The sequence below is a fragment of the Ranitomeya variabilis genome, chromosome 6 (genome assembly GCF_051348905.1).
Source record: "Ranitomeya variabilis isolate aRanVar5 chromosome 6, aRanVar5.hap1, whole genome shotgun sequence".
In the NCBI taxonomy this organism is placed as follows: domain Eukaryota; kingdom Metazoa; phylum Chordata; class Amphibia; order Anura; family Dendrobatidae; genus Ranitomeya; species Ranitomeya variabilis.
Window position 1 is genome coordinate 46364750 of NC_135237.1, and position 27928 is coordinate 46392677.

General features: G+C 40.1%; 1 protein-coding gene across 10 annotated transcripts in view; it reads left to right on the top strand.

Moving 5' to 3' along the window:
- KIAA1217 (KIAA1217 ortholog) overlaps positions 1-27928 on the top strand; it is a 506736-nt gene that overhangs the window by 354971 nt on the left and 123837 nt on the right. For all 10 annotated transcript variants that reach the window (XM_077268372.1, XM_077268371.1, XM_077268369.1 and 7 more), the window contains one exon: positions 27084-27282. In XM_077268372.1, coding sequence (XP_077124487.1) covers positions 27084-27282 — 199 coding nt within the window. The remainder of the gene's footprint in view (positions 1-27083; positions 27283-27928) is intronic.

A 27928-nucleotide genomic window follows, 5' to 3' on the forward strand; every position in this document is an offset into this window, starting at 1 on the left:
TGCTCAGTCAGAACACCTCCTACCTACTTGTTTTCCACCTATCTCCGCCCGGAATTTCCTTGATTGACAGCTCTGGCCTTTAAGGAACCAGAGGAGGGGCACTTGAGCAGAAGAAGGATCCAATTGTCCCATGCCTCATGGCAAGAATGTCAGATCCATGAGGCTATATGCTTGTAGTAGGTCCTCCAGAGAGAGGTAGGCCCAAAATTAGGACCAATGTTTATGCATCTCATATGCTCTAAATGTGTATATCTATAGGAGGTGACTTTATTGGACTTTATAAATAGATAATTGAATACATTGTAGTACGGGATTCTATATTTATACTGCTACTTAGTCATAAACTATGATTAGTCATCATGTACAGTATGAGGGTCAGGGTGCTGAACATTATTACTAGATGGGGGCCGGGATTCGGGACATTATTACGTAAAGGGTGACATTATTACAGAAAGAGAAACATTATTACAGTATAGGGGACAAGATTGGAGATGTTATTACAGGATGGGGGCCAGGAAAAAAGGACATAATAGTCACAACTCTGTTGTCGGAATATCCGGAGCAAGAAGCTCCTTTCCTGTTCCTAATGCTAGCAATCCCTGCACCCCATATTGCTTCTGATGGTGAAGATGATAAAGCCACGTGTCTTGCTGAACTCCTGAATCAGCCGTATATATCTGTCCCCCTCCCCTACCCAAGTAAGGAGTAATAATGTATTTATATACACAAACCAGACAAACAAGGAAGGACATACAGGGATAAATAAAAATGTCAAACATAAAAATATGCACTCACAGACAACAGAGGGGAACACTGGGGAGAAAATGATGGAAAACCAAATAGGAGAGGATAAGGAATTGCACAAAGCCAAAATACTTAGCAACTGTCACAAATCTAAACTCCAAACGCCTCTATCAACATCCGACTCCTCACCAGGCAGTACACGACTAGCACTAGCAATCAAGATTGCTAGAGGTGAGTATATACTGTATAGGAGAGGGAAGTGGCCAATACTGAACTGCTCAGATCATCCGAGCTGGGAAGCTATAGAGACTCCAAGCTGAACAGATTAACCCCTGCACTGCTGACAGAAACCTGCACCGATCTTCTGGCCAATGTCTGTCGCGGTAAACCCGTGACAATAATGATAGGATGGGGACATTATTATAGGATGGGGCCAGGATTAAGGACATAATGACAGGATGGGGACATTATTACTGGAAGGTGGGACATATTACAGTATGGGTGCCAGAATTAGGGCCATTCTTACAGTATGGGTGCCAGAATGGGACACTATTACAGGATGAGGAACATTTATTATAGGATGGGGGCCAGGACAGGATGAGGAACAATATTACAGGATGGAGGTCAGTATGGGGAACATTATTACAGGATGGGAGCCAGGATAGCAGACACTATTACAGGAATGGGGATATTATCACAGGGAGGAGGACATTATTACAAGATGGAGGACAGGATTGGTGAAATTTTTACAGAGGGGAAAATTATTACATGATGGTGTCCAGAATTATAATATGGGGCCAATAGTAAGACAATGTTACACTGGCTACCCATTCGCTACAGGGTCCAGTATAAACTCATCTCTCTCACCCACAAAGCCCTCCACAGTTCTGCACCGCCTTGTATCTCCTCTCTCATCTCTGTCTATCGCCCTACACGTGCCCTCCGTTCTACAAATGACCTAAGGCTAACATCCCCCGTAATCCGAACCTCGCACCTCCGTCTCCAAGACTTCTCTCGTGCTGCGCCAGCTCTCTGGAATGCACCTCCCCAGACGATCAGACTGATACCTAGCCCCGACCTATTCAAGCGCGCTTTAAAAACCCATCTCTTCAAACAAGCCTACCACATCAACTACTCAGTAAACTAACTTTGCCCTGCTCCCTCCTTCCAAATATTATTCTGAATCTGCGCCCTACTATTCATCTGTCTCCACACCCTCCATGCACGCGATAACTGCACTTGATACGACTATTGCACTTAAACACACGGGCTGATGACCGGATCATGCAGCTTTGTATGAAAATCCCTATGTATTATAATTGCCAGACCTGAAATAACAAGCACTTTTCACTATTGTGTCCCCCCATTTCCTTGTAGATTGTAAGCTTGCGAGCAGGGACCTCCCCCCTAATGTCACTGTTTACATTGTCTTAGGGCTGTCCCACACGTCCAGATAATTCCGGTACCGGAATAAATCGGTACCGGAGTTATCCGTGTCCGTGTGCCTGGGAACTCACGGAGGCCATACGTGCGGCGCACACGTGTGCCGCCCGTATGGCGAGTGGGTACCACACGGAGCGTGTGGTACCCACTCTGCATCATGCTGAAGCCGCGATTCATATCCTCTCTGCAGTAGCGTTTGCTGCAGAGAAAATATGAATAATAGTGTTTAAAATAAAGATCTATGTGTCCGCCGCCCTCCCACCCCCTGTGCGCCCCCCCGCTGGTCAGAAAATACTTACCCGGGTCCCCCGTCGGCTGTCGCTCCTTCCTGGTCTGGCCGCGGCTTCTAGTGTATGCGGTCACGTGGGCCCGATCATTTACAATCATGAATATGTGGCTCCACCTCCCATAGGGGCGGAGCCGACTATTCATGATTGTAAATGATCGGCCCCACGTGACCGCATTCAGTAAGCCACGGCCAGACCAGGAAGGAGCGACAGCCGACGGGGGACCCGGGTAAGTATTTTCTGACCAGCAGGGGGGCGCACAGGGGGTGGGAGGGCGGCGGACACATAGATCTTTATTTTAAACACTATTATTCATATTTTCTCTGCAGCAAACGCTACTGCAGAGAGGATATGAATCGCGGCTTCAGCACCATGTGGGGGGGACAGCGCTTACTGTAGCGCTGTCTCCTGCACGCACACGGACCCCAGACGGAGAATGTCCGTGTGAGGTCCGTGTTTTACACGGACCCATTGACTCTATTGGGTCCGTGTAATACGTGCGCTCCCACGAACACTGACATGTCTCCGTGTTTGGCACACGGAGACACGGTCCGCAAAAAATCAATGACATCTGAACAGATTTGATTTTTATGGGTCTACGTGTGTCAGTGTCTCCGGTACGTGAGGAAACTGTCACCTCACGTACCGGAGCCACTGACGTGTGAAACCGGCCTCAACTTGTATTGAATTTATTGCCTGTACATGTCCCCATTAATTGTAAAGTGCTGCAGAATATGTTGGCGCTATATAAATAAAAATTATTATTATTATATCGGGCAAATTGAGGGTCAAAAAAGGTGAAAAATTGTAAAAGTATAAAAAATATATATATATATATATATATATATATATATATATATATATATATATTTTTATTTTTTTTTAAAGCATAAAAAAAATAATATAAATATATTTTGGCACAAAAAATGCTGTCTTATGTAAAAACTAAAGTAAACATAAAGTACACATTTATTATTGCTGATCTGTTACAACCCAAGCTATAAAACTGTTTATAACCACCATAATGAACACCATAAAAAAAAATCAGCCAAAAAATGTTAAAAAAGATAAAATACAGCCTTGAGCGACATTTAAAGAAATATTACTTTTTAAAGGGAGTTTCTGAGATCATAAACTAATTTTAACCCAAGATAGGCAATATAATAAAATACCAAAAAGAATCTTTCATCCCTCGATGCTCCAGTGCCACCTCTGCAGCGATTTACTTAGCTGCAGCAATGATTTGCTGTCTACGCTCGTGACTGCTGCAGCCAAGTAAACATTTTTTAGAAAGTTATATGATATTAGCTTTAAAAGGAACCTCTGTTTTCCTATAAACAGCGCCACTTTTGTCCATTGGCTAAGTCTGGTACTGCAGCCGAGCCCCATTCATTCTGATGTCTCCTCCAGTACATAAGTCCATTACAATTACAGGTTATAAACTCAGTTACAGTTTATCTATGATGACTGTCGTGTTCTTTCTGACCATCACACAGTAAAGAATCGCGGTTTTTTTACACTCAACTGCCAGTTTCCTATGAAAACTCAAAACCTGTTTTTCTTGTTCAGTAACTTAAACTCACGCTAGGAAATGTTACACTACCTTATGCAGAACGTCAGTCCCATAGCACTCATAGGATCAGATCCGACTTTACATTTCCCCAATATTTGGGATCCATTCCTGCTTTTTCCTTCTATTTTTCTTCGGTATCTCAGCTTTATATTTTTAATCTTATTACTATTTTATATTTATATAACCAAAGAAATGAGCAGAAACCTGTGTTGGTATAAGTGCGATGTGTAGGAGCACAGTCACACTGTGGCCATATAACAGATAAAACCGAGGATAAAAACAGAATGAGCAAATACCCTGCAGTGAGTAAGTAGTAATAGTGCATGTAAATAACATAGGGGACTTAGTTCACACTATTTTGATCAATAGAGTAGCTCCAAAACACAGAACAGGTCCATTTCTTTTAACTATTGTTTTTTTCTCTCATAGGCTCTAATCCTGATTTTTGCTTACAAATAGGGATGAGCGGACGCGTGTATGTTCGGGTACCAGAACTTTACCCAAACTTGAACCAGAACCACTCCATTGAAAATCATGACCCAAACATTTCAGCTGGAAATCTCTCTCCCTCTTCCTTTCTCTCGCTCTCCCTCTCTGTGTCACACTCTCTATCTCGCCATCTCATCCTCTCTTTCACTCTCTCTCACTCTTCCTCATGCTTTCACTCTCCATCTCACTCTCTTCCTCTTGCTCTCCCTCTCCATCTCACTCTCTTCCTCTTGCTCTCCCTCTCCATCTCACTCTCTCTCTCCCTCTCCATCTCACTCTGTCTCCCTCTCCATCTCACTCTCTCTTGCTCTCCCGTTCCATCTCACTCTGTCTTGCTCTCCCTCTCCATCTCACTCTGTCTTGCTCTCCTTCTCCATCTCACTCTGTCTTCCTCTTGCTCTCCCTGTCCATCTCCCTCTCTCTCGCTCTTCCTCTCCATCTCCCTCTCTCTCGCTCTTCCTCTCCATCTCCCTCTCTCTCGCTCTTCCTCTCCATCTCCCTCTCTCTCGCTCTTCCTCTCCATCTCACTCTCTCTCACTCTTCCTCACGCTTTCACTCTACATCTCCCTCTTCCTCTTGCTCTCCCTCTCCATCTCACTCTCTCTCACTCTCGCACTCCCTCTCCATCTCACTCTCTCGCTCTTATTAAGATCTGTTCCCACATTTCCCCTCTATTTGGGATCCTGTAATCTTTTCTCTCTCTTTTTATCTTTTTCTCTTTTTTAAGGGATCTTCTCCCACTTTTCGAATTAAACTTTCCTTTCCACTGGGATCCTATCTTTTTTTTTTTCTCATTGGGATCTATTTCTACTCTGTATCTAACTAGCATCTGTTTCAGCTTTGGGGATTCTGGAATTCCTTCCACTTTTGTCTTCTCCTTTTTATGGAACTTTCACAATTTGTATACGGCTTCTCTCCTTGTGATCACTCCTTTTGGGTCTTGGGATCTGTTCTACTTTTTACTTCTTGTTTTTATGGATTCTTTACTATTTTACACTCCTTTGTCCAGATGTGCAGCTAAGGGGACCAAGCAGAACAATTGTCATAAGTGTTGGTATCAGGGGTTGGTGCCAACAAGCCAGTATGCTGGGGCCAGGGGAATTTAATATATTATACGGGCTATACCTTAAACCTCCTGCCCTAACTGAAAGAACATCCAGCTACAGCTCCGTTTTCTTGCTATTTATTTCTCCTCTATTTGGGATCCTGTGATCCATTCCCACTTTTTTAACTTTTTATTTTTAGCCTATTTCCACTTTATATTGTTTTGAAACAATTCCCTTTCTATACTTGTCACTGAAATCCATTTCTGCTATAAACTTCTGCTCTTATTGGAATCTATTTCTTGTCCCCGTACCTTGAAAAAAACCAAAGTAACAGCAAAATGATTATTGTCCAATCCTCCAGTGTGAATTTGGTGTAAAGAAGTTATGTCGTAGAATTAAAAATGTGCTGTAGATCGTGTTCCTCTACTGATTTAATTCTTTGCTTCCAGATGTTGTGCAATGTTATACTTTCCTGCCCACAGTTTAATAGTTCAAAGGCAGCTACCCACACGCACACCGAGGCCAAAGTAAATGGTCCGGTAACTTTTACTTGGCAACATTTCCTTGGCAGTTTAGCCGAAGAGACAGGATGAGGTTTTGCATTGGTCTGAATGAGATTCTATGAAAACCAATTTCTATTACCATAAATCTCAAAACAAGAGGCAAAAGTATCCAATCTACACACTGACCGCAAGTTAGATGAAAAAAAAACATTATCCGTAATGGTGCAATAACAGCCGTGTGATATATCGGGAAACTGCGAGAAGAAGGATTATTGGCCGAAATACTAGTTACATTCTAAGTGTAATGATCACACATTAACATGGCTTCCGTATCGGTTGTATGGTCACACACCCGCCCGCGCTTCCTAGTCTTGCTACTCAAGTATCACTTTATAAACTAAACTGTTTTGCCATCCATCAACCTGGCAAGTTGGGTGGAATGGAAAACTGACAGCCATCAGGGTAGTGCCAGCTGCCCATTGCCAGGAGCGGGCCACCGTTCCTTGATCAGTCACAGTCTAGTGTTCCATGGCAATAGTGGATGATAAAAGGCCCATGATCTTTAATGTTCAAGGGTCTGATCACTATCACTGTCGGGCTCTGGATGTATGGTAACCCCAGTGGGACATGTGAGCTTGATATCTGTTTCCATGGGTTAGAGACCCGAATCTGTCCCCAGACAAATAGTTAGAGCTTTTGGACAAAATTAAAAATCTGTAACAGGCCACCCACCTGACATTTAAATTGTTGGTGCCTTCTTTTCTAGTATGGCACAGGAGTTTTGGGGTCAACAGACACATTAGATATCTGTTGATCAAACACATCGTTCTGCCGACAGCTATCCCTCCGGACTCCCCCACACTTGGCTCTGCCGAGCATTCTTGTGTTCTCTATGAGAGTTCCGCTGACACCTCTGGAAGTGGCTTGTTTTGGCACTGAACAAAGGGATCAATCATTGAAATGCCAACAGACTGATCCTTCTGTCCACCAACATCATTGTTGAGGTGGAGCTGGGGGCCCCTTTCAAATTAAACTGTTTATATAGTTTTTAATGTTGAAGGTAGAAATTAAGTCTGTCAAGTTCATCCTATAGCCTAACATGTTGATCCAGAGGAAAACAAAAACCCAATGGGCAGAGACTAATAGCTTTATATTACAGGAAAAATTCCTTCCATGCCCCATACAGCAATCGGACTGGTTCCCTGGATCAATGTCCCAATAAAGAATCCAGTGACCATAACCCGCAATGTTATAATTTTCAAGAAACACATCCAGGCCCCCTAGAAATTTTAGTCGTGAATCAACCATTACAACATAATGTGGCAGAGAGTTCCATAGTCTCACTGCTCTTACAGTAAAGAATCCATAGTCTCACTGCTCTTACAGTAAAGAATCCATAGTCTCACTGCTCTTACAGTAAAGAATCCATAGTCTCACTGCTCTTACAGTAAAGAATCTATAATCTCACTGCTCTCATAGTAAAGAATCCACAGTCTCACTGCTCTTACAGTAAAGAATTCACAGTCTCACTGCTCTTACAGTAAAGAATCCACAGTCTCACTGCTCTTACAGTAAATCTATAATCTCACTGCTCTTATAGTAAAGAGTCCATAGTCTCACTGCTCTTATAGTAAAGAGTCTATAGTCTCGCTGCTCATACAGAAAAGAATCCATAGTCTCACTGCTCTTACAGTAAAGAATCCATAGCCTCACTGCTCTTACAGTAAAGAATCTATAGTCTCACTGCTCTTACAGTAAATAATCCATAGTCTCACTGCTCTTACAGTAAAGAATCCATAACCTCACTGCTCTTACAGTAAAGAATCCACAGTCTCACTGCTCTTACAGTAAATCTATAATCTCACTGCTCTTATAGTAAAGAGTCCATAGTCTCACTGCTCTTATAGTAAAGAGTCCATAGTCTCGCTGCTCATACAGAAAAGAATCCATAGTCTCACTGCTCTTACAGTAAAGAATCCATAGCCTCACTGCTCTTACAGTAAAGAATCTATAGTCTCACTGCTCTTACAGTAAATAATTCATAGTCTCACTGCTCTTACATTAAATAACCTATAGTCTCACTGCTCTTACAGTGAAGAATCCATTGCCTCACTACTCTTACAATAAAGATCTATAGTCTCACTGCTCTAGCAGTAAAAAATCCATAGTCTCACTGCTCTTACAGTAAAGAATCCATAGCCTTTTTGCTCTTACAGTAAAGAATCCATAGTCTCACTGCTCTTACAGTAAATAATCCATAGCCTCACTGCTCTTACAGTAAAGAATCCATAGTCTCACTGCTCTTACAGTAAAGAATCCATAGCCTCACTGGTCTTACAGTAAATAATCCATATATCTTTACTCTTACAGTAAAGAATCCATAGTCTCACTGCTCTTACAGTAAAGAATCCATAGTCTCACTGCTCACACAGTAAAGAATCCATAGTCTCACTGCTCCCACAGTAAAGAATCCATAGTCTCACTGCTCACACAGTAAAGAATCCATAGTCTCACTGCTCTTACAATAAATAATCCATACTCTCACTGCTCTTACAGTAAATAATCAATATTCTCACTGCTCTTACACTAAAGAATCCATAGTCTCACTGCTCTTACAGTAAATAATCCTTAGTCTCACTGCTCTTACAGTAAATAATCCATAGCCTCACTGCTCTTACAGTAAATAATCCATAGTCTCACTGCTCTTACAGTAAATAATCCATAGCCTCACTGCTCTTACAGTAAAGAATCCATAGTCTCACTGCTCTTACAGTAAAGAATCCATAGCCTCACTGGTCTTACAGTAAATAATCCATATATCTTTACTCTTACAGGAAAGAATCCATAGTCTCACTGCTCACACAGTAAAGAATCCATAGTCTCACTGCTCTTACAGTAAAGAATCCATAGTCTCACTGCTCACACAGTAAAGAATCCATAGTCTCACTGCTCTTACAGTAAAGAATCCATAGTCTCACTGCTCTTACAGTAAAGAATCCATAGTCTCACTGCTCACACAGTAAAGAATCCATAGTCTCACTGCTCTTACAGTAAAGAATCCATAGTCTCACTGCTCACACAGTAAAGAATCCATAGTCTCACTGCTCTTACAGTAAAGAATCCATAGTCTCACTGCTCACACAGTAAAGAATCCATAGTCTCACTGCTCTTACAGTAAAGAATCCATAGTCTCACTGCTCACACAGTAAAGAATCCATAGTCTCACTGCTCACACAGTAAAGAATCCATAGTCTCACTGCTATTACAGTATAGAATCCATGGTCTCACTGCTCTTTTGGCAGTCTTAACGATATCGGTGGTTTTGGCTGACTTTATTATACAAAGAGGAATTTGGACACCAGGACCCGGTTGCAAATACTACCACTGCACCCCATATATCATCTCCCTGCCTTACTACCACTGCACTCCATATATCGTATTCCTGCCTGCACTTATTGATACAATTGCGTATTACTACAAATGTAATTGCAGAATAATACTTACCATAGGCAATGGGAACTGTTATAATTATTCCTATTGTTGTAGCACATTGCCTTTTTATGTCTGCCGAGACGAACTCTCCATTACAAAATCATTGGGGCATTCATCTAATTCTGATCTCTATCGCTTCAAATTAAAGAATTGACTGCAGGACTATTGAATGAATATCACATTTGCCTAATGAAATTATTAACTACCTCTTGATAGAATCTTATTCATGTCTTTGCCGGGCTTGAAGTCTGGGATCTCCAGATTCCTGTGTGCTATGCAAATATCTGGCCTCTTCTCTCACTTATATGTATGGTAGGCAAGAAAGTTCTTCAAGCCCCAATCTGAATGTCATGGATTAGTAAGAACATTGATGTTTCCTGTGTGTGTTATTGCTGCATAAAAGTAGCCAGTCTGCATAGAATGACTGTTCAAACCTAGCACAGGTGCACCCTTGGCATGACCAAATCGGTCATGTGACCATTCCAACCTACTTGTTTTCCATCGTTCTCTACACTCCTCTGGCTCCTGTAAACCCAGAGCTCTCAATCCAGGAAGGTGGATCAGTGGTAAGGTGCACTGAACTTGTCACCAAAGATGCATGCAGAACCTGTACTTGGTTTGAACAGTCATTTTTTGCTGAACGAGTCTCACTTTAATCCATATTCATTATTATGGAGCTAAACTGCAAGACATGATGAAAGACAAAGTGTATAGTTGATTTACACAGGTTTAAAGTTCATGGTCCCCAGTAGGTACAATGGATGGGGGAGACAAAAAATAGCAGCAAGTCTCATAAAGTGCCAGTGCCCCTTGCAGTTATTGTTCCCCTGCAGAAAAGGTGCTAATTCTTAAACTGTATATGAAAAATATATATGTAAGAAGGATGTGTATCACTGCTAAAATAATGAGGCGTGTATTGCTTTAAGGGAACGAGAATTGCAGAAATCAGGCTAAATTTTGTTCTTGCCCATTGTATCCACTTGAGATCAGATGCTGTGAGCCCCAATGCGCGTTTCGCATAGGCTTCCTCAGGGGGGCTGTCAGCTGCCAATTCTTTTGATCTCCCTTAGATAAGTTGACGCCAGATGATCTGTCAGCAGCTCTCTTAGGCTACGTTCACATGCAGAATTTTTGCAGAATTTTTTTCTCGTGTGTTGTATGCAAATTAAAAATTGTTTTTACAGTAGCACCAAGAGCTATGCGATTTCAGAAATCTAGCTCACATGTTTGTTTCTATTCTCATGTCCAAATTGTAGAACTTCAGCGTTTTTTAAATTCGCAGCACGTCAATTTTGTCAGCGTTTTTTCACCCATAGAAAGCAAGGAGAAAGTGGAAAAAACGCTGCAAGAAAATGGAATAAATGGTGCTTTTGATGAATAAAAGTAATTTTATTAAAAATACACACCATAAAAATGCTGCAAAAAAGTGCAGCGAAAAATGCCGCAAACAGGGTTTTTACTGCCAAAAGAGCAAGTTTTTGGTACAGTAAAAAAAACGCACGAAGAACGCAGTCTTATAGAGAACGCAGGAGTGATTGGCCGAACGAGCGCTCCTGTGTATAGGAGGGAGGGCCGGCCAAATGATCAAGGTCAACGGTCATCTATGATGGTCTTAAAGGAGTCTGCAGTCACTTTGCTTATTTTAGACCGGACAACCCCTTTAACAGTTTTTGGCGGTGTTTTGTATTTTCTGCCATGTTGTACAAGCCTTTTCAAAGTTTTATTCGGAACACTATGGAGAAAGCCATGCAAAAAAAAAACAGTTAAAAAAAGGCCATCAAAAATCTGAAAAATGCGTTCAAAACTCCCTAACTCTGTCACGCTTTATTTTTTTGCCTTCAAGAACCGATACGTCGCATCATCTCATCTACATGTACAAAAGTAATCATGTGAAAGCGTGATCAGCATGACGTTACCCAGTGATATAAACCGGTCCATAAACTTCGAGGACATAAAATAATTCCAATCGTATTGGTAGAATTTTAGGATTTTTGTGTTATTAATGTCTTCCTGTCCGTTTGTTATTCGGGTAGAATTACACACATGCTTTGATTACGCAGCTGCACGGATTTTTAACGCATCCGTCGCAATTGCAGGGACATATCAAAACTTGGGAGAGTGAATAGTTATTTTAGATTAAAGCTTGTCATCTTTATTATTCTAAATGACTTCAATTTTCTCATCTCTCCCTCGCTTTTGCCAGGACATTGATGTTATTTGGAAGCTGCGTGCAATTTTAGTGAAAAAAAAAATGACATAAAAGAAAGAATTGTGGATAGTAGAACAAAAAGGGGAAAAATTCAGCCAGGTATAATATACAAATAAACATCACATTTTTTGTGAAATTTCTACTATTTGGGACCTCCACCGTAGGGCTGCCCCACTTATGTTGAGGTCAAGGATCTCCTGACCCCGTTTTGCCCCACAAGGGCTATCCAAGTGGGGAGTTGGACCCCTGTTCTTGACATGGGTCATAATGTCCTCTGAAAAGGCTAGAAAAATCAGAAAAATAAAGAAGCTCTCTGGTTTTACATCCCCACCCTCGGATAAGTCACTGACTACTGATAGCGGCATATAAGATGCCGAAGACAAAACATAAAGCTCCTGAGCACAAAATGACTCTTCAAACTAAACAAAGGCTTAGTGCACCTTCGTGCCTACTTGCACTCCTCCTCCTCCCATCAATGTTTTTATCCTCTTAATATATTGCAGTCATCATATTATACAGCACTGTGCACTTACAATTGCTCATTTTGCCTTTCTACCTAGTTAACTTTTCTCTTGTCTCTGCTCTATGTAGAAACAGGAAGTCTCTTGTCCCTGCATTTATCCTTCCCCTCTTCCACCTTCTGACCCAGCTGCTCCCTCCTCCCACTGCCAGGGACTATTTCAGTGACCTATGACTCATGCAGGGAAAATTGACCTCCTGTTTCTACATAGAGCTTAGAAGGATTCAGCTAGTCAGTTTTCCACATGTGATGTCATAGATCTAATGGAAAAGAGAAGAATTAACTGGGTAGAAAGGCAAAATGAGCAATTGTAATAAGTACACAGTGCAATATAATATGATGACTGAGGATAAAAATGTTGATGGGAGTGTTGCTTTAAAGGACATTTATAATGGTTCTTAACAATTAAACAGGCCCTGCAAACAATACGTTTTTGGGAGATTTTTTATAATCATTTTGGGGGGCTTTTATGAGTTTTTGGGTATTCAGCATGTAAATTAGGGGGCAGGTCCCTGAGGGATCAGTGACCTGTCATAAGCCCATACAGATGAATATGTAAGCAGAGCACCACATAAAGCCCCGCCCACAACCCCACCCACAACCCCGCCCCGAAGCACGAGAATCTCATTAACTGAAAACTGCAAATAAAGTTTAAACAACAACCACAAGACGGATTTCATCAACCAAGGTATCATTTTAATCAGTGTAACGCTGCCGACCTGACACTGTCTGTTGGTTACTGTGCACAATCCTGCTGACAGATTCCCTTTAAGAGCAGCGTTTTTCTGACTGGAACATGACATCTATTGTTGGGGTTTGACTATACCACCTTGATCCCACCAGAAAAGATGAGCTGGAAGCCCCTTCATTTCCCTATATGCTGTCCCCTTCACATCATGAACTCTGCTGGACCTCCTGGGTCCTGTTGTGGCTGGGGCCTGTAGGCTCTTTGTTCTCTATTGTGTTCTCGTCTATATTTTTTGGCTTTTCTAAACTGAACGCTGACAGACCACCAGAATCGCTAAGCCTTGACCTTGGCTGAATGATGTGGGCAGATGAAAGTCAGATGTTCCTCCCATCATCTGTGTTCTGTTATTCAAAATCCCTAATCCCGTAACGTCTTCAAAGCAACTGAGGCGGAAGTTTAAAAATCCATCAATACCACAAATTGTCCTAAATCCTGTAAAATTATTACGTGTCTAGACCAGACACTTTGGATAATTTCGGAGATTGCTTAAACTATAAATCCACAAGATTTACTTATATCTGAAGGAGCCAATCTGATTATATTATGAAGGACAGAGAGCTGTATATCAGGGGTCTTCAGCAAAACTGCAGACACCGCCCTGCACCAATTGTCAGGACATGCTGGAAAGTGATGAGCTGGAGAACACTAATAACTTGCATGGGATTTATTCACCTAATATGGTTCATTATTGTGATATTGGCTATATAGTGACATGGTGGCTTAGTAATTAGCTCGCCATCTAGATGACAATTACTTTCCAGTCAACTCTTCTTTCCAAGGTGCACAGTTATGCTTCCATTATACATAGTATATATAATCACCATTTTCATTGGGGTTCTGTTGCTTTTGAGTTTGCTGTCAAAAGAACTGAAACCTCCATGCAAACTTCACTTTATTCAAGGGAATCTGTCTACAGGTCTGAGAGCAGCATAATGTAGAGACAGAGACACTGATTCCTGCGATGTGGCACTTATAGGGCTGCATACTGTAGTTTTGATAAAATCACTGTTTTCTCAGCAGGAGATTATCACTAGAGGACTGATTAGTAAACCTGCTACCATGTAGTCCAACCACGCCCCTCACCACTGGACGCCATCCTTCTCCACCCTCCTTTAGCTCTTATTAAGCCAGAGCTGTGAATAAAAGAAAAGCAAGTAGGTGATGGATGCAAACCAAGTAGGTGGGAAGGTGCTGTGAACAATTTAAAGGAACTCAGCAGAAAGTTTGGTCCAAACATCTTGGAGAACTAACCACAGATCTGTGGCTGTCGCTTGAGCAATTCCTTATGGCTTTTGTGCAATCCCAAAAAATTGTTTAATGGCCGCAAGACCAGAGTTGAAAGGAGCATCTAGTTATGTAGACATAGACTTAAATGAATTGGCAGGATGCATGACCCTCCATATTACTCCTCCTTCCCTGAACTACGAAAAACAAGCTCCATGCTCTAGTGATTGGTAACTTTCCCCACAGTTGGACCCAAACCAATCTAACAGTTATCACCTATCTAGTGAAAAGATAACCGAAGATGAGTAAAAAGATTTGTATAACCATGGAGCATTGGCCATGTTTGCCGTCGATGACCACCAGACAGAGCAAAGCTACCCATGGTATCACCTATCTTGTGCATGGTAAGTCCGATGCGACCTCATCATTGCTCCACAACATACAGCTTATCGCTCACCGGACGGGCATAATAGTCCAAAGAGGCATCGGTGCTGCCGGCAAGTAGTAGGAGTTTCTCAGTGCCCTGGCTTGGCAACCACAGACTACTGAAGGCCACTGAATCAGGGTCCTGGGCATATTTTTGCTTCGATCAAATGCTTATTTAGGCTGCAGTGTCTATGACAAAGTCACTGGCAAGGTGCTGGAGGGGAGATATGTTTCACCGAGGCTATTAGCTTCAGTGATTTGAAACCCAGAAGTTTCCTCCAGCACACTGTTTTGAGAGGAGTTAATCAACCATTTTAAGGGCTGGGTTTTTGTGGACAACCATAGAGCGGGTGGGAGATGGTCTACCTTATCTCCACCCCAGAGTGTGGTCTGGGGGTTAAATAGTTGGCCTGCAGAGGCATTCAGAGTTCAGTAGGGCTGGAGAGAGGAACTCCAGCATTTTGTGTCCTGAGAAGGAAAAGCTGAACCAGTGAGTGGTTACTTTACTGAGCGGGTGGATCCCCGCAGATGCAGAGACTGTATACCATTTTGATTTGTTTTTCCTGTTTTTGCCTTAAGGGCTGTGTTTATTTTCATTTTGCGTTGGTTTATGCCACATGTCTAATAAACCAGTGGAAGATTTAAAGAGACAGTGTACCTGTGTCTACCTCCGTGTGCAGCCGCGTGAGCCCATCTACCTCATACCCTTTTGAGGTAATAATCTTGATAACAATAAATCTATTATGTAGGATTTACTATTGTAATCTAAATAAACAAGAATTTTTGTAACAAAAAAAACGGACTAAAAGGTCACCCAAATCATGGTCTTTCCAACCCAACCTTCGCCTAACAGCTTTGCTGTAAAAAATATACCGTCCGTAAATGATAGAAATGTATTACAATCACTGTGGCGGTGGTGGCTATTGCTGTAAATCTAAAAACCTGCCATCAATATGACAGTCCTGTGCCATATATAATATCCGCCACCTGAAATCCTCCCTATTACTTTCTTAAAAGTCAAAGAAAATTAAACGGCAATCACTTGATCCCAAGTTATAAGACATAATATATCAGAGCCTCAAATAGCTGCAGACGGCACATTGTGTAGGGTCTGACAAAGTGAACCCTGCGAAAACCTATAGGAGTTTAAGAAGTCTTTATTGTCAGGAGGAATTAAATGTTAAATTGATCCCGGCTCCACAAGAAAAATGTTCTACACGAATCGAGAACAAACGCAAAGCAAGCTATAAACATTAGTGCGAGCTAACCTTCCTTTATGAAGCGCTGACCCATTGTGCGAGCCGCCTCTATCCCTTTGAAATGGGGATTAGTGGCAAATTCCTAGTAAATTCACCATATCAGCGGCAAGTGCAATTTGATGAGTTTGGCCCTGGAAACAGGATTTAATTTCATGAATAATCTCTGTATTTTAAGTCTGGCAACGTAGAAAAAAAAAAGAGAGGAAAAAGACACTATTGATATTAACACTTTCATCTCAAGAGGTTCATCCAGAAGATAAAGTACCGAACGTGCTTTATAAAAGTTCTTAAAAATTCCCTTGAAGATCTTAAACTGAATCTGTCATCTGAAGATTACCCATTATTATTAAATCAGGTTTTTGTATTCAAAGTATTTTTAAAAAATGTTTAGCATTTTTATTTTTTTTTAACATAGCATGATCTGTATTAAAAAAAAAAGATAATAGGTACTTTGCAATTTTCACACTCTCCACTGGGGCTATTTAAGACTTTTACTTCATTTTGTATCAGGAAACAACACATGTACAAAGCCTGATTATAAAGGAGAGGCAAAGAGAGGGGTAGACATGTGAAAAAATACTAAAATTTATTTTATTGTGATAAATAAAATGCTCAAAATTAAAACGTCATTATCTCTGAATAAGAATTATTTTTGGGATTCAGAGCGAATAAACCGGGGTCCTCAATTTCCAATTTAATTATTGGATACAATTTACCCTAAAAAGCAGAGTCAGTATTCTAATTTTTGGGTTGCCCTGAATTCCCTTGGAGAATTTTGTGTCTTTGGAATTGTAGACCTCAGTTTATTCTCTCTCAATCCCAAAGGGAATACTTGGTCAGGAATAGGGACATTTTAATTCTGAGCTTTTTAATTATCACAATAAAAGTAAAATTGTAGTATTTTTTTCAAATGTCTACCCCTCTCTTTTCCTTTCCTTTATAATCAGACTAACTGGTGTTGTACATCACATGAATCTGGATACAGGAGGACAGCACTTCAACATGTACAAAGCCACAATGGTCAGACCCTGTCCCTAATGTTTGTATTGAAGTGTCTAATGAGAGTGTGCAATGTTCATCGTGAAGGTAGGAGGAGAAGGGTCAGATGTGACATCGCCTATTTGTGATTGGTGGATCCTTTGTTATCAGCTGTGTACAGAGGTGTTACCTGTCACTGTAATCCTGCCTCTGATGATAAGGAGCCTGCTGAAAACTCTTCCTGAAAGGACAGGAAGTAAGAGTCTAAAAAAGCCCAAGTGGCCCTTGTGAAAATTGCAAGATTACTACGGTAATTTTATATTTTTTAATACAGATTGAAACATGGAAAAAAAGGGATTCACAGCTTCCCTTTAAAATAGTTATCCAGGATTAGAATAAAATGTCTGTATTTTTATTATTTGAAGCACAACGCCACTCCTGTACACCGGCTGTGTGTGATACTGCAGTGATTATGTGAAGGGAGCTGTGCTACAATTCAAGACACGTCACTTGGATATAAGTGGCACTGATTTAGAAAAGAGCAGCCCGGACCAACTCAATTGAACAAAAAAACAACCTTTTTTGCTAGATAGGGAGGCATACTCATCGATGCACATATGATTATGTTCTTTTCCAACCACTTGATCTCTGCAGTCAATTACAAGTCTCATCTATCGGGAAACCAAAGAAAGGGACGTCATCATGGCGGGGCCAAACATTTACATACACCTTCCCACCTGCTTGGTTTCCATCTATCTCTGCCCTTCTCTGGCTCTATCAAGTCTGAACTGTCCATGAAAGAAGTAGAGGATGGAGATAGAGGGGAAAAAAGCAGGTGAGAAGGTGTATTTAAATGACTGGCTGCACCATGATGCACCGAACGCCTGTACTTGGCCTCAACAGTCATTCTGTGCTGACAGAGTCCCTTTAAATGTGTAGCAGTGACTGACAGGAACATGGCCATTTCTCCAAAGTGTCCCTGGTGCCGGTTTTCAACTCCACGATGCCAGACTGCATGTTGCTGGTGCTACATCTGGGACGTCCTTGGTCGGCAGTTGCGGTGGGAGCTGCCAGCTGTGGATCTTGATGATTTGCCCAATGATTATTCAGCATAGCAGAAAATTCCTCAACCAGTAATAACCTCATTGGTAGCAGCAAAGGCTGTAAGTGCGAGGATTTCTGTACGTTGCGCCATACTCCATAATGAATAAATTGAGATGTGTTGAAAATGTTATAACCAATTTTTCATTATTTGCATTTTATTAACATGTCTATCCATCCTGTGATTTATATAATTTTATGACTTTTCATTCTCGGTGTTATAATTACCGTATAATATTAAGGAGAATGGATAGATTCTGCAATATTAAATCGATATTACTATTATTTTTAGAACATATGTTTCAAACTTACGATATTTACTGTACACCATAAAAGAAAAAATGTAATATATTGTATTTATGTCTCCCATGTGGGTTCACTTACTTCTTATGCCCTTTTGATGGAGAACAATCTCAGGTTATTAGAAAGAGAAAAGTAATATCTGTGATCTCCACATGTTTGTATAGTCCTAAGAAGGTGGGGGTCACCATGGTATCGTAGACTTGGTCTTCCTAAGTATACAATCAGTATTTGTGGGCCTCCTGCACTTTCTATGACCTTTTTTTTGAAGAAAAAAATCCTCCTTACCTCTTTGTCTTTTATGACATTCCTAAAAACCAGATGTACTCTTTATCTTACAATGTTTTCTTTGCTGAGGATGAGAAACATATACCGTACATTGTTTCATCAGACGGTGTGTTATTACCGAGGATTTTTTTTTTGAGGATCATTTTTTGGAGATGTATGCTCTATTTAGTCCTGATAACGATGATATTAATAGCTTGTTACAGAGGAGCTATATGTATGATAGAAAATAATCACCTTGATGGAGGAACGATGACCTGGATAAAGTCCTACAAATTAAAGGAGTTATCCAACGTCTATAAAAATCTAAATACCAGCAAATGTTATAAAGCAGAAAAATAAATGGTGCTCACCTCCTCTAGCCATGACCATTCTCTTTTTCATACCTGCTGCAGTTCCCAGTCTTTGTTTCAAAGTGGCGACTATATGACGGATGCGGCTAATTGGTTCGGGAGGGTCGTAGTTATTAAAAGGTGAATACAATAATTTGACAGAATTATTGAAATGGCTAATCTCTACTGATTTTGCCAAGACTATGATGCATTCATTACAACCACTGACTCCATAAAACAATATAAGACTGGGGTTCCTTGGGTCCACCAAAGATGTTTTGGAGGGTCTACTAACCATCGATAAAGAACGTGTTCTCGTCCACATTTAGTTGCGTTGTATTCTTAATTGTTTTCATTGCACATGATTCATTATGAATAAAATTTAAAAGGTTATTTGGGAATCAACCCATAGGAAAAAAAGCCGAGTGACAAGTGAAGTCCTCTGCTTGAGCACTGGCACCCATATTGGTGGTCGAACCTGAGCTCAACAAAGAAGTCTTTCGTGTTCTAGAAGCCAGTCTGATCCAGGCCTTAACTAACATTAATTTAGGGAAATTAGATTTGTAACTTATAATGAACTTTTTTTGTATAGGGGAACAATCACTGTGAGTATGGGTGAATGTGTGTATGGTCTTTTCTGTAGTAAGATATGGATGCAAAACTTGGATGATAGAGAAACATGACAGAAGAAGAATCAATGTCTTCGAAATGTGGTGCTGGAGAAGGATGCTATCAAGACCATGGATGGCAAGAAGAACAAATCAAGCCAGAAATGTCACTCGAAGCAAGGATCACAAAGCTTCGACTTGCCTACTTTGGACACATCAAAGTCAGATGGTCAGAAGAATAGAAGGAACAAGGCGAAGAGGAAGACCAGCAACCCGATGGCTTCATGCTATTAAGATAAGGGCTGAGAAGACCATGGTGTATCTATTCTTGCAGCCAATGTTATTTTGTTTTTGTTTTTTATTCTTATGTCCCATCTACTGAACGTTTTCTAATCTGATACTTTTGACACGTCAATATACAAGTGTTAGCCAAACATTGAATTTTCAATGATGAAGGCGTTGTATATACAACACAAAATGGCGTAAATGAAAACATCAGCTCAACACAAAAAGCATCAGTTCTTATACAGCTCCATTGATGGAAAAATAAAATTGTTGAAGGTATCAGAAAATGGGGTTAGAAACCAATTTATTTATTTTTTTTTTTACCAAATTTTATTTTTTTCCTTTAGTCACATTAACTGTTTTTTGCAAGTTTGATATCACATTAATCATAATAACCTGGAGACCTGAAGAATCCTATTACCAGGTCAATTTTATCATACAATAAAAAAAAATGGTGTCATGCCATTTTTTTCACTATTCACTTGAATTTTTTTCCTGTTTCTGAGTACACTGTAAGGTAAAATGAATGGTATATTTCAAAAAGTACAACTCATCCCATAAAAAACAAGCCTTCATATAGCGTTGTGCACAGAAAAATAAACAAAAGTTATGACTTTTGAAGGAAAAAACTTGGGCCTAAGGGGTAACATTCCTCCTTGTGGAGAGACAAGCCAAGCCTGGCATGTCAGAGTGAGGAGACTTATAAGTCATGCATGCTCCTCTGGGAAATTAAACATGCAAATTGTCTCTTCAGAGAGGAAGAAGACTCGAAGTCTAGGGCCACCTATTGGAAAAGAATCAAACACAAAAACTAAAAATTGCCCTATCAGGAAGGGGTTTGTTACCTAAAATACGTTATTTGTAGGTTGATGCTATAAAAGTTCTCAGTGGTTTCAGCTCAGTTACAAACGAGATTGTTTTCTCCAAGACCTTCAAGCAATATTGTCATATCAGAATCTGGGCTCAATGGAGAACGCTACTGTAATGTTGAGCCCCATGGGGGCAGAGTTCCACTGTCCATTTGGGCAGTTATTTGGATAAATGGACCGATTTTGACAATTCAGTAGTAAGATGAAGGTGTAGACAATTATACTTTGAAGATAAGATCTACATCACATGGTTTTAGAAGCTGATAATCTTCAAAATTAATCTTATGTAATGTGGTCAATGTGACGTTTCACGAAAAAGGCATCATAAGGTTCTAAAGACAAGCACTTAGCATTTAAAAAAACTCTGTTTTATAACTTCTGACCCATTTTGCTTTGATCCCCATCCTCACATTGCTATCCAGAAAAGCCAGCTGTCACCAGACACAGTGCATTGATGTAAGATCTGGAGGTTTGGGGAGGCAGGTTTATGAAGAACATTGTTAAAATGAAAGATTTGAAGAACACACTTTACTACCAAAATTGGAAATATTTTTCTTCTCTAAAGAATAACGTCTGACCAGATGTTTCTAAATATTGGCAGAAGAGTCAATATCCAGTCACCCTTCCTGAATTAGCTTCAAACCTTTCATGTATGTAAAATACAGCCTAATTCTTTGCTATAACTGATATTTTCAAGGCTTGTTAAAAAAAAAACATTTTGTGATTTTTCGGTCATAAAGAATTTGGGTTCTAAAAAATGACTCCATAATGCAGTAAACCTAAATCCATTTCTATACTTTACTAATAATCAGATAATTATTTCTTTCTCTGTTTTTTTTTTTTCTCGTAGTCCCTAGATAGATTTTCAACAATCCTAGAAGAATCATCTTATTTGGTCTTTAATTGGGTTCTCGGCTTTTGACAATCTCTACTTTTTAGAATAGTCCATCGATAAATTGGCAATACAATGTCCCTTTTCTGAGACTGGTGATTAGCTCTATGCAGTAGGCAGTGTAGGGGAACCCGGAAGTAAGTGTTCAATTTTTGAGCAGCACCCCCGCAGGAAAATTTAAGAATTACAGAATGCCAATTGAAATCAATACTTTTTCTGCATAATGAAGGAAGGACAGGTCCTCCAGATCATTAAACGCTCTTTCATCGTCCAGAAAAGGAATGTAGAAAATGTTTTTGTTTTTCTTTAAACTTGACAACCCCTTTTTAAAGATTTTTTTTATTACGTTAGAAACAATTGGAGTTTTACCTGTATTTTCCAGGAGCATCCACTTGACTCAACATTCATTTTTGTCTTCATTTCACAGTTTATTCATATGCTCCTAATAGGACTTTATAGAAACCTTATCTAGCTGGGTTATAGTGCTGTAGGGTGGTCTTATGATTTACTACAAAGCTCATTATGGCCAATAAATGTAAGGAGCTCCTTAATAGAAAAGGTCTTAATGGACAAAAGCAATCTTTCAGCAATTAACATGCCATATCTCATACAAGTGCCCGTTATTCATTTATTTACGTAACATAACTGCTTTCTTCCTAAAACAGCACCACTCATGACCACAGGTTGTGTGCGGTATTGCTACTCAACCATATTCACTTTCAGGTGTGATGATGATTTTGGAGGAAAACTTACATGTTTTTTTTTTTAATCCACAAAAATGCTTTAAGGAAATAATGTGTTTACTGAAGATCTGAACCCTTCGATTACAAAATATATACACATAATGAAATAAACACATAAAGTTAGAGTTGATCATTTATCTTCACGAACATTTTTTAATATTCAACCTATAGAGTATTTTATTATGAGAATAAAATTGGTGTCAGAGGGTTTATTCAGGACTTTTATATTGATGGCCTATCACTATTTTTTCATTTGCGCTTTTTTATTTTTTTGAGTTGCGCCCTTTTTAAAGTCTATTTGACATGTTTTCCTGTTTTCTATGTTCAGCATTGTAGATGGTGTTTGGAGTTTGCAGATGTTTTCAGATGATTTTATCAATTGTGACTTTTTAAAAAGCTGAAACAATTTTGTGCAAATACTTAGTCCCAGTGATTTTATGTGCATCTCAATTTGTTTCTGTAAATTGTGCAATATTTTAACAGAACATGCAATATAAGGCTATAGGGATTGAAGAGAAAAATAAAAAAGCATTTTAAGAAATTGTTGGGAAAAAAACCGCAAATACTAAAAGACAAAAAACAATAAAAGTAATTAAAAAAATGCAAAAGATGAATCAAGCCCTATGTCTTGGAAGCTGCGCAACTTTAATGTGGGTCACACACTTTATTATACTCTTGATTAGCACAACTATTCGACAGTTTGTACTGGTTTCTGCCAACCGTCCAATAATTAATAGTTCTGTGTTGTAAAGCAAAAATATCTGTGCTTAAAGCCAAGGACTCTACAGCCCATAATACACGGCCAATTTATAAGGACTTGCCAACAATCCTGATGTCACAACTTTTGGAATACCAAAAGTGAACCCGCAGAACCACGACAACGAACCTCCCAAGGGTGAGCTGGCCTGGTGGACCACCCCCAATACAAGGAGCGTTAGGGGCAGGCCCGAGGGAGACTATTGCCGCAGAAGCTGATACTCGGGGACAGAAAGTAGGAGCGGAAAAGACGCTGAACTGGCTATGACAGAGACACCGGACAGACTGGCTATGGCAGAGAAACAGAACAGGCAGGATATGGCGGAGACACAGGACTGGCTATGGCGGAGACACAGGACAGGTGGGATATGGCGGATGCACAGGACTGACTGGCTATGGCGGAGACACAGGACAGATTGGCTATGGTGGAGACACAGGACAGGCAGGATATGGCGGACGCACAGGACAGACTGGCTATGGCGGAGACACAGGACAGGCAGGATATGGCGCATGCACAGGACAGAGAAATGCAAAGCACAGTGGGACCTGGGTCAAATGGAAACAAATAACAATCAGGCATGGAGCAGAGGGAAGGGTAACCTTAAATAGGCTGCGTGCCGCAGGACATCCTGGTCAGGGTCCTCCAGGGTTACCGAGTGGAGGAACAGAGTGTCTGCAGTCCAGAACAAGGAAGTGCGCGTGCGCAGAGGGAGTTGGAGTGGGAGGTGTGCACGCGCACCCAACGCGAACCTGGGGCCAGTGGCAAGTAAGGAAGAGAGGAGGCCGGAAGGCACGTGCACACCACAGGAGTGCACCGGGACGGGTAAGTATGTCGGCGGGCAGGGATGAGGGCAGCAGACGCGGCGGCAGGAAGAGGTGCTGTGACACCTGACATTTTTGTTTTGTTAAATTCTTGTAACCCTCATGAAATAATAATTCTATAGCATGTTTTCTTAGCTATGTGTTGTGCCGTTGCTCTGTTGATCCTATCATATGTTTAAATACACCGCTGGGCATTACTGTTCCCAAGGTCCTCAGGGGTGTGTCCCTACAATGTCTGTCACTGATTGGACAATGTCAAAGTGTTCAGAGAAACACCTATTTGACAAGGAAATGGTAACACCTAACTGTCTATTTATAAACGTCTAGGAGGAATAATAGAAGGATGGCACAATAAAACATTATAAGAGAAGATTCTGTAGAATTACTATTTTATTGCAGATACAAAAATATTTAGAATTGAGAGTCCTCAGTGGTTGATACCTTTTAATGGCTAACTGAAAAGATGGTAACAAATTGCAAGCTTTCGAGACTACATACGTCTCTTCATCAGGCAAAGACTAAAACAAATTCTGAAGAATCACATATTTATGCACAACATAGTATAAAAAAAAAAGGGGGAAAAAAACCATGGATAAGCCAGGTGACATGAAGCAGAATTACCATGGGTGATAAACAGTTATGTCCATAAATATTGGGCCAATTCTTAGATAAGGATTGTTTTATTGTCCTGTGATTAGGGTCTCTGTTGCTATGACCCCACATGGTCTGATGGGCAAGTTCCTTAGTTGATGTAAAAAGACATAAATCCATGTGACACATTCATTCCTGCAGTTAGAGTGTCAAAGGTCGTCATCAGTTTATATTCCCAGACTCTCCTGTCTTTCTGCGATTTGACGTTGTAACTTCAATGGTATGGTAATTCTGCTTCATGTCACCTGGCTTATCCATGGTTTTTTTCCCCTTTTTTTTTTTTTCTATACTATGTTGTGCATAAATATGTGATTCTTCAGAATTTGTTTTAGTCTTTGCCTGATGAAGAGACCTGTGTAGTCTCGAAAGCTTGCAATTTGTTACCATCTTTTCAGTTAGCCATTAAAAGGTATCAACCACTGAGGACTCTCAATTCTAAATATTTTTCTATCTACTGGCTAACACGGTACCAAGATATATTTCTTTCCTGTATTGCAGATACAAGCATTTATTAAGACAGACTTGTCAGGAGAGCTGAATAAGCCTCTGAAATGCTGTTAGAAACCAAAACTACCATTGTCTCTTATATTGTCTGATGGGATTGATTATAACTGTCAGACTCCGGAGCGTCTTATTGTGAGGAAATACCTAATTCAATGTAGTCTATAAAAATTACCTATTTTATTTCATTTACAGGGTCAAAATAAAAAATAAAACTTCAGGAAAATTGACTAATAACACAAGTTTCAAGAAACATTTTAGTCCAATGTGACATATCATTGGGATCAGTTTTCACTCTGGAGGACCCAGCATGTCTTCATTATACATAAAGTCCGTTGATTTCAATATGGTGTAATACTTCATTGCACCTGTGGTGGCGCTGTAGGAAAACTGAACACTTGCTTTTGCTTTGATTACCACTGATCACTGGTGATTCCAGAGGTTACACACCTTGTGGGCAGAATATTGATAATGTATCCTTCTAAAAAAAAAAAAAAAAAAAATTTCCAAAAGAAAGCAAACACTTTAATTTAAATATTCCATACTATTTCTATAAATACACTGGAGTTTAGAAACAGTTTCAGAAAATCCTCCTTGAGCAAAATAAATAAATAAATTGTCTGGAAGAAACATATTTCTATTGAGTTATCCCGGCAACCATATGTTATTCTCTTTCCCCCCTCGAGGATAGCGGCAAAAAAAATGTAGACGGCGCTGCTTTAATCAGTGCATAATTTATTTTATTAATGTTTTAACCATTAGATTGTCAATGTTTTCTTGGGTGTTTAAATATCCTGAGTAGCTATTTTCATGCATAAATTCATGTGTATGTCACGCTTGTTATCCTCAGAGGTTGTAAAAGGAATTATAATCCTGTTATGATTAAAGAATGGAAGAGCAAGAGATGCAAAATTGATTTCAGACTCCTATGGAACAGCTTAAGAGCGACAGCGAAAGGTCGAAGTTCCGGACTATTAATATAAACATCATTCCAGCTATATTATTATATACTTTTTTTTTTATTAACCTGAGCAGATAAGGTTTAGGCCCTGATTCAAGAAAGTGTGTGTGTGTGTGTGTGGGGGGGGTTGCCAGAATTATAATAATAATAATCTTTATTTTTTATCTAGCGCTAACAGCAGCGCTTTACAGACATTACTATCGCTGTCCCCGATGGGGCTCACAATCTAAATTCCCTATCAGTATGTCTTTAGAATGTGGGAGGAAACCGGAGAACCCGGAGGAAACCAACACAAACACGGAGAGAACATACAAACTCCTTGCAGATGTTGTCCAAGGTGGGATTAGAACCCAGGACCCCAGTGCTGCAAGGCTGCAGTGCTAATCACTGAGCCAATTATGGCATAAATCACTTTGAAAAGTCACAATTTTTTTGCACAAATTTAGCAACTTTTGGCATTTTTATACCAGTAGGGTGCAACTAGGCCCCTTTCTCATAATAGATGTGGGTCCAATTGCCGGGACCTACATCTAATATATATTTAGGACATATCCTATGGATACGGACTCATTGTAGGATCTGGGAACACTCCTTTAATCAAACATTTCAATTTGAAGTGAAATAATGTATTTTGACCAATCATATATTAGGACACCCTGACATAAAGATTTGTTCTTCTTTTCCTTTGCTTTTAACATAACATGCCCTGAGATACGTTGTATGAGTTTTTAAAAAAGACATCATTTGTGATACTCTGTAGGGGGATGTCTATGCTATATGTGTCTATTGTGGCTATCCTGTAGTTGGGATGTAGATTGCAGCCTGTCGAGAGGTTTGCTGGGATGTCACCATACTTTATTTCCATTATTTTGTGAGAAATCCTAAACCAAATCCAAGGTGAGATAAGGGTGGACACCTCTGTACGACTGGCAAATGATAGACTATGGGCTCATTAGACATTTCTAAACTGTTAGTATTGTTTGCCGATTAGCGGTAGTCAGCTTCTACTAACGCTCCACTTTCGGTTTTATTGCAGGTGTGCTTTTTCTACAGTATGGAGAAGACACGAAGAAGCTCCAGATGCCCAATGAAATTACCAGTGTAGACACCATACGTGCCCTCTTTGTAAGTGCCTTCCCGCAGCAGCTGACAATGAAGGTGCTGGAATCCCCCAGTACCGCCATTTATATAAAGGATGAAGGAAGGAATTTGTATTATGAGCTGAGCGATGTAAGGTAAGAGAACGTAATACTTGGAGAATTATATTTATGAGTATTAGCATGTGAGCTATAGAGAAATTGTAAAAAATCTCTAACAAGGCTTTGTGCACACGACGTCTTTTTCAGACGGATTCCACTGGGAATCTGTCCAAAAAAGTACCAAAATATGGACATAATGCACAGTATAAAATAAAATCCATCGGCGACAGAAAATATACCCTAACAGGGGGTTGTGTTTCTTTATCTCATTTACCATTATCACACATATAATGTAAAATGTGTTTGAATATAAAATGTCTCCTCACGTATCAACTCATTATCTCAGGCACCCTGCGCTGGTGTGTTGGTATCTTTTAAAGATTATCTAAACATTTTTGTATTTATTTAATTATCCTCCAGGCTTTTTCAAAGATGTAAATTTCTGTAATATATTTGATTACCTTATTTTGCTTCCTTCTCTCCCAAACACTTCTCTGCAGTTCTACTTTTACTACCCAGTTCAGGCTCCTTTAGAAGCTGTTTTCAACTGCTGCTCGACAAAGATCTGTACATGATATGTCATGGTTCCCAATGGCAAGGGAACGTCAGAGAACTTAAACAACAGACTAGCTCCTGGGAGATGGAATCTCGAGCTGACCGTGAGCTAAACCTACCACACAAC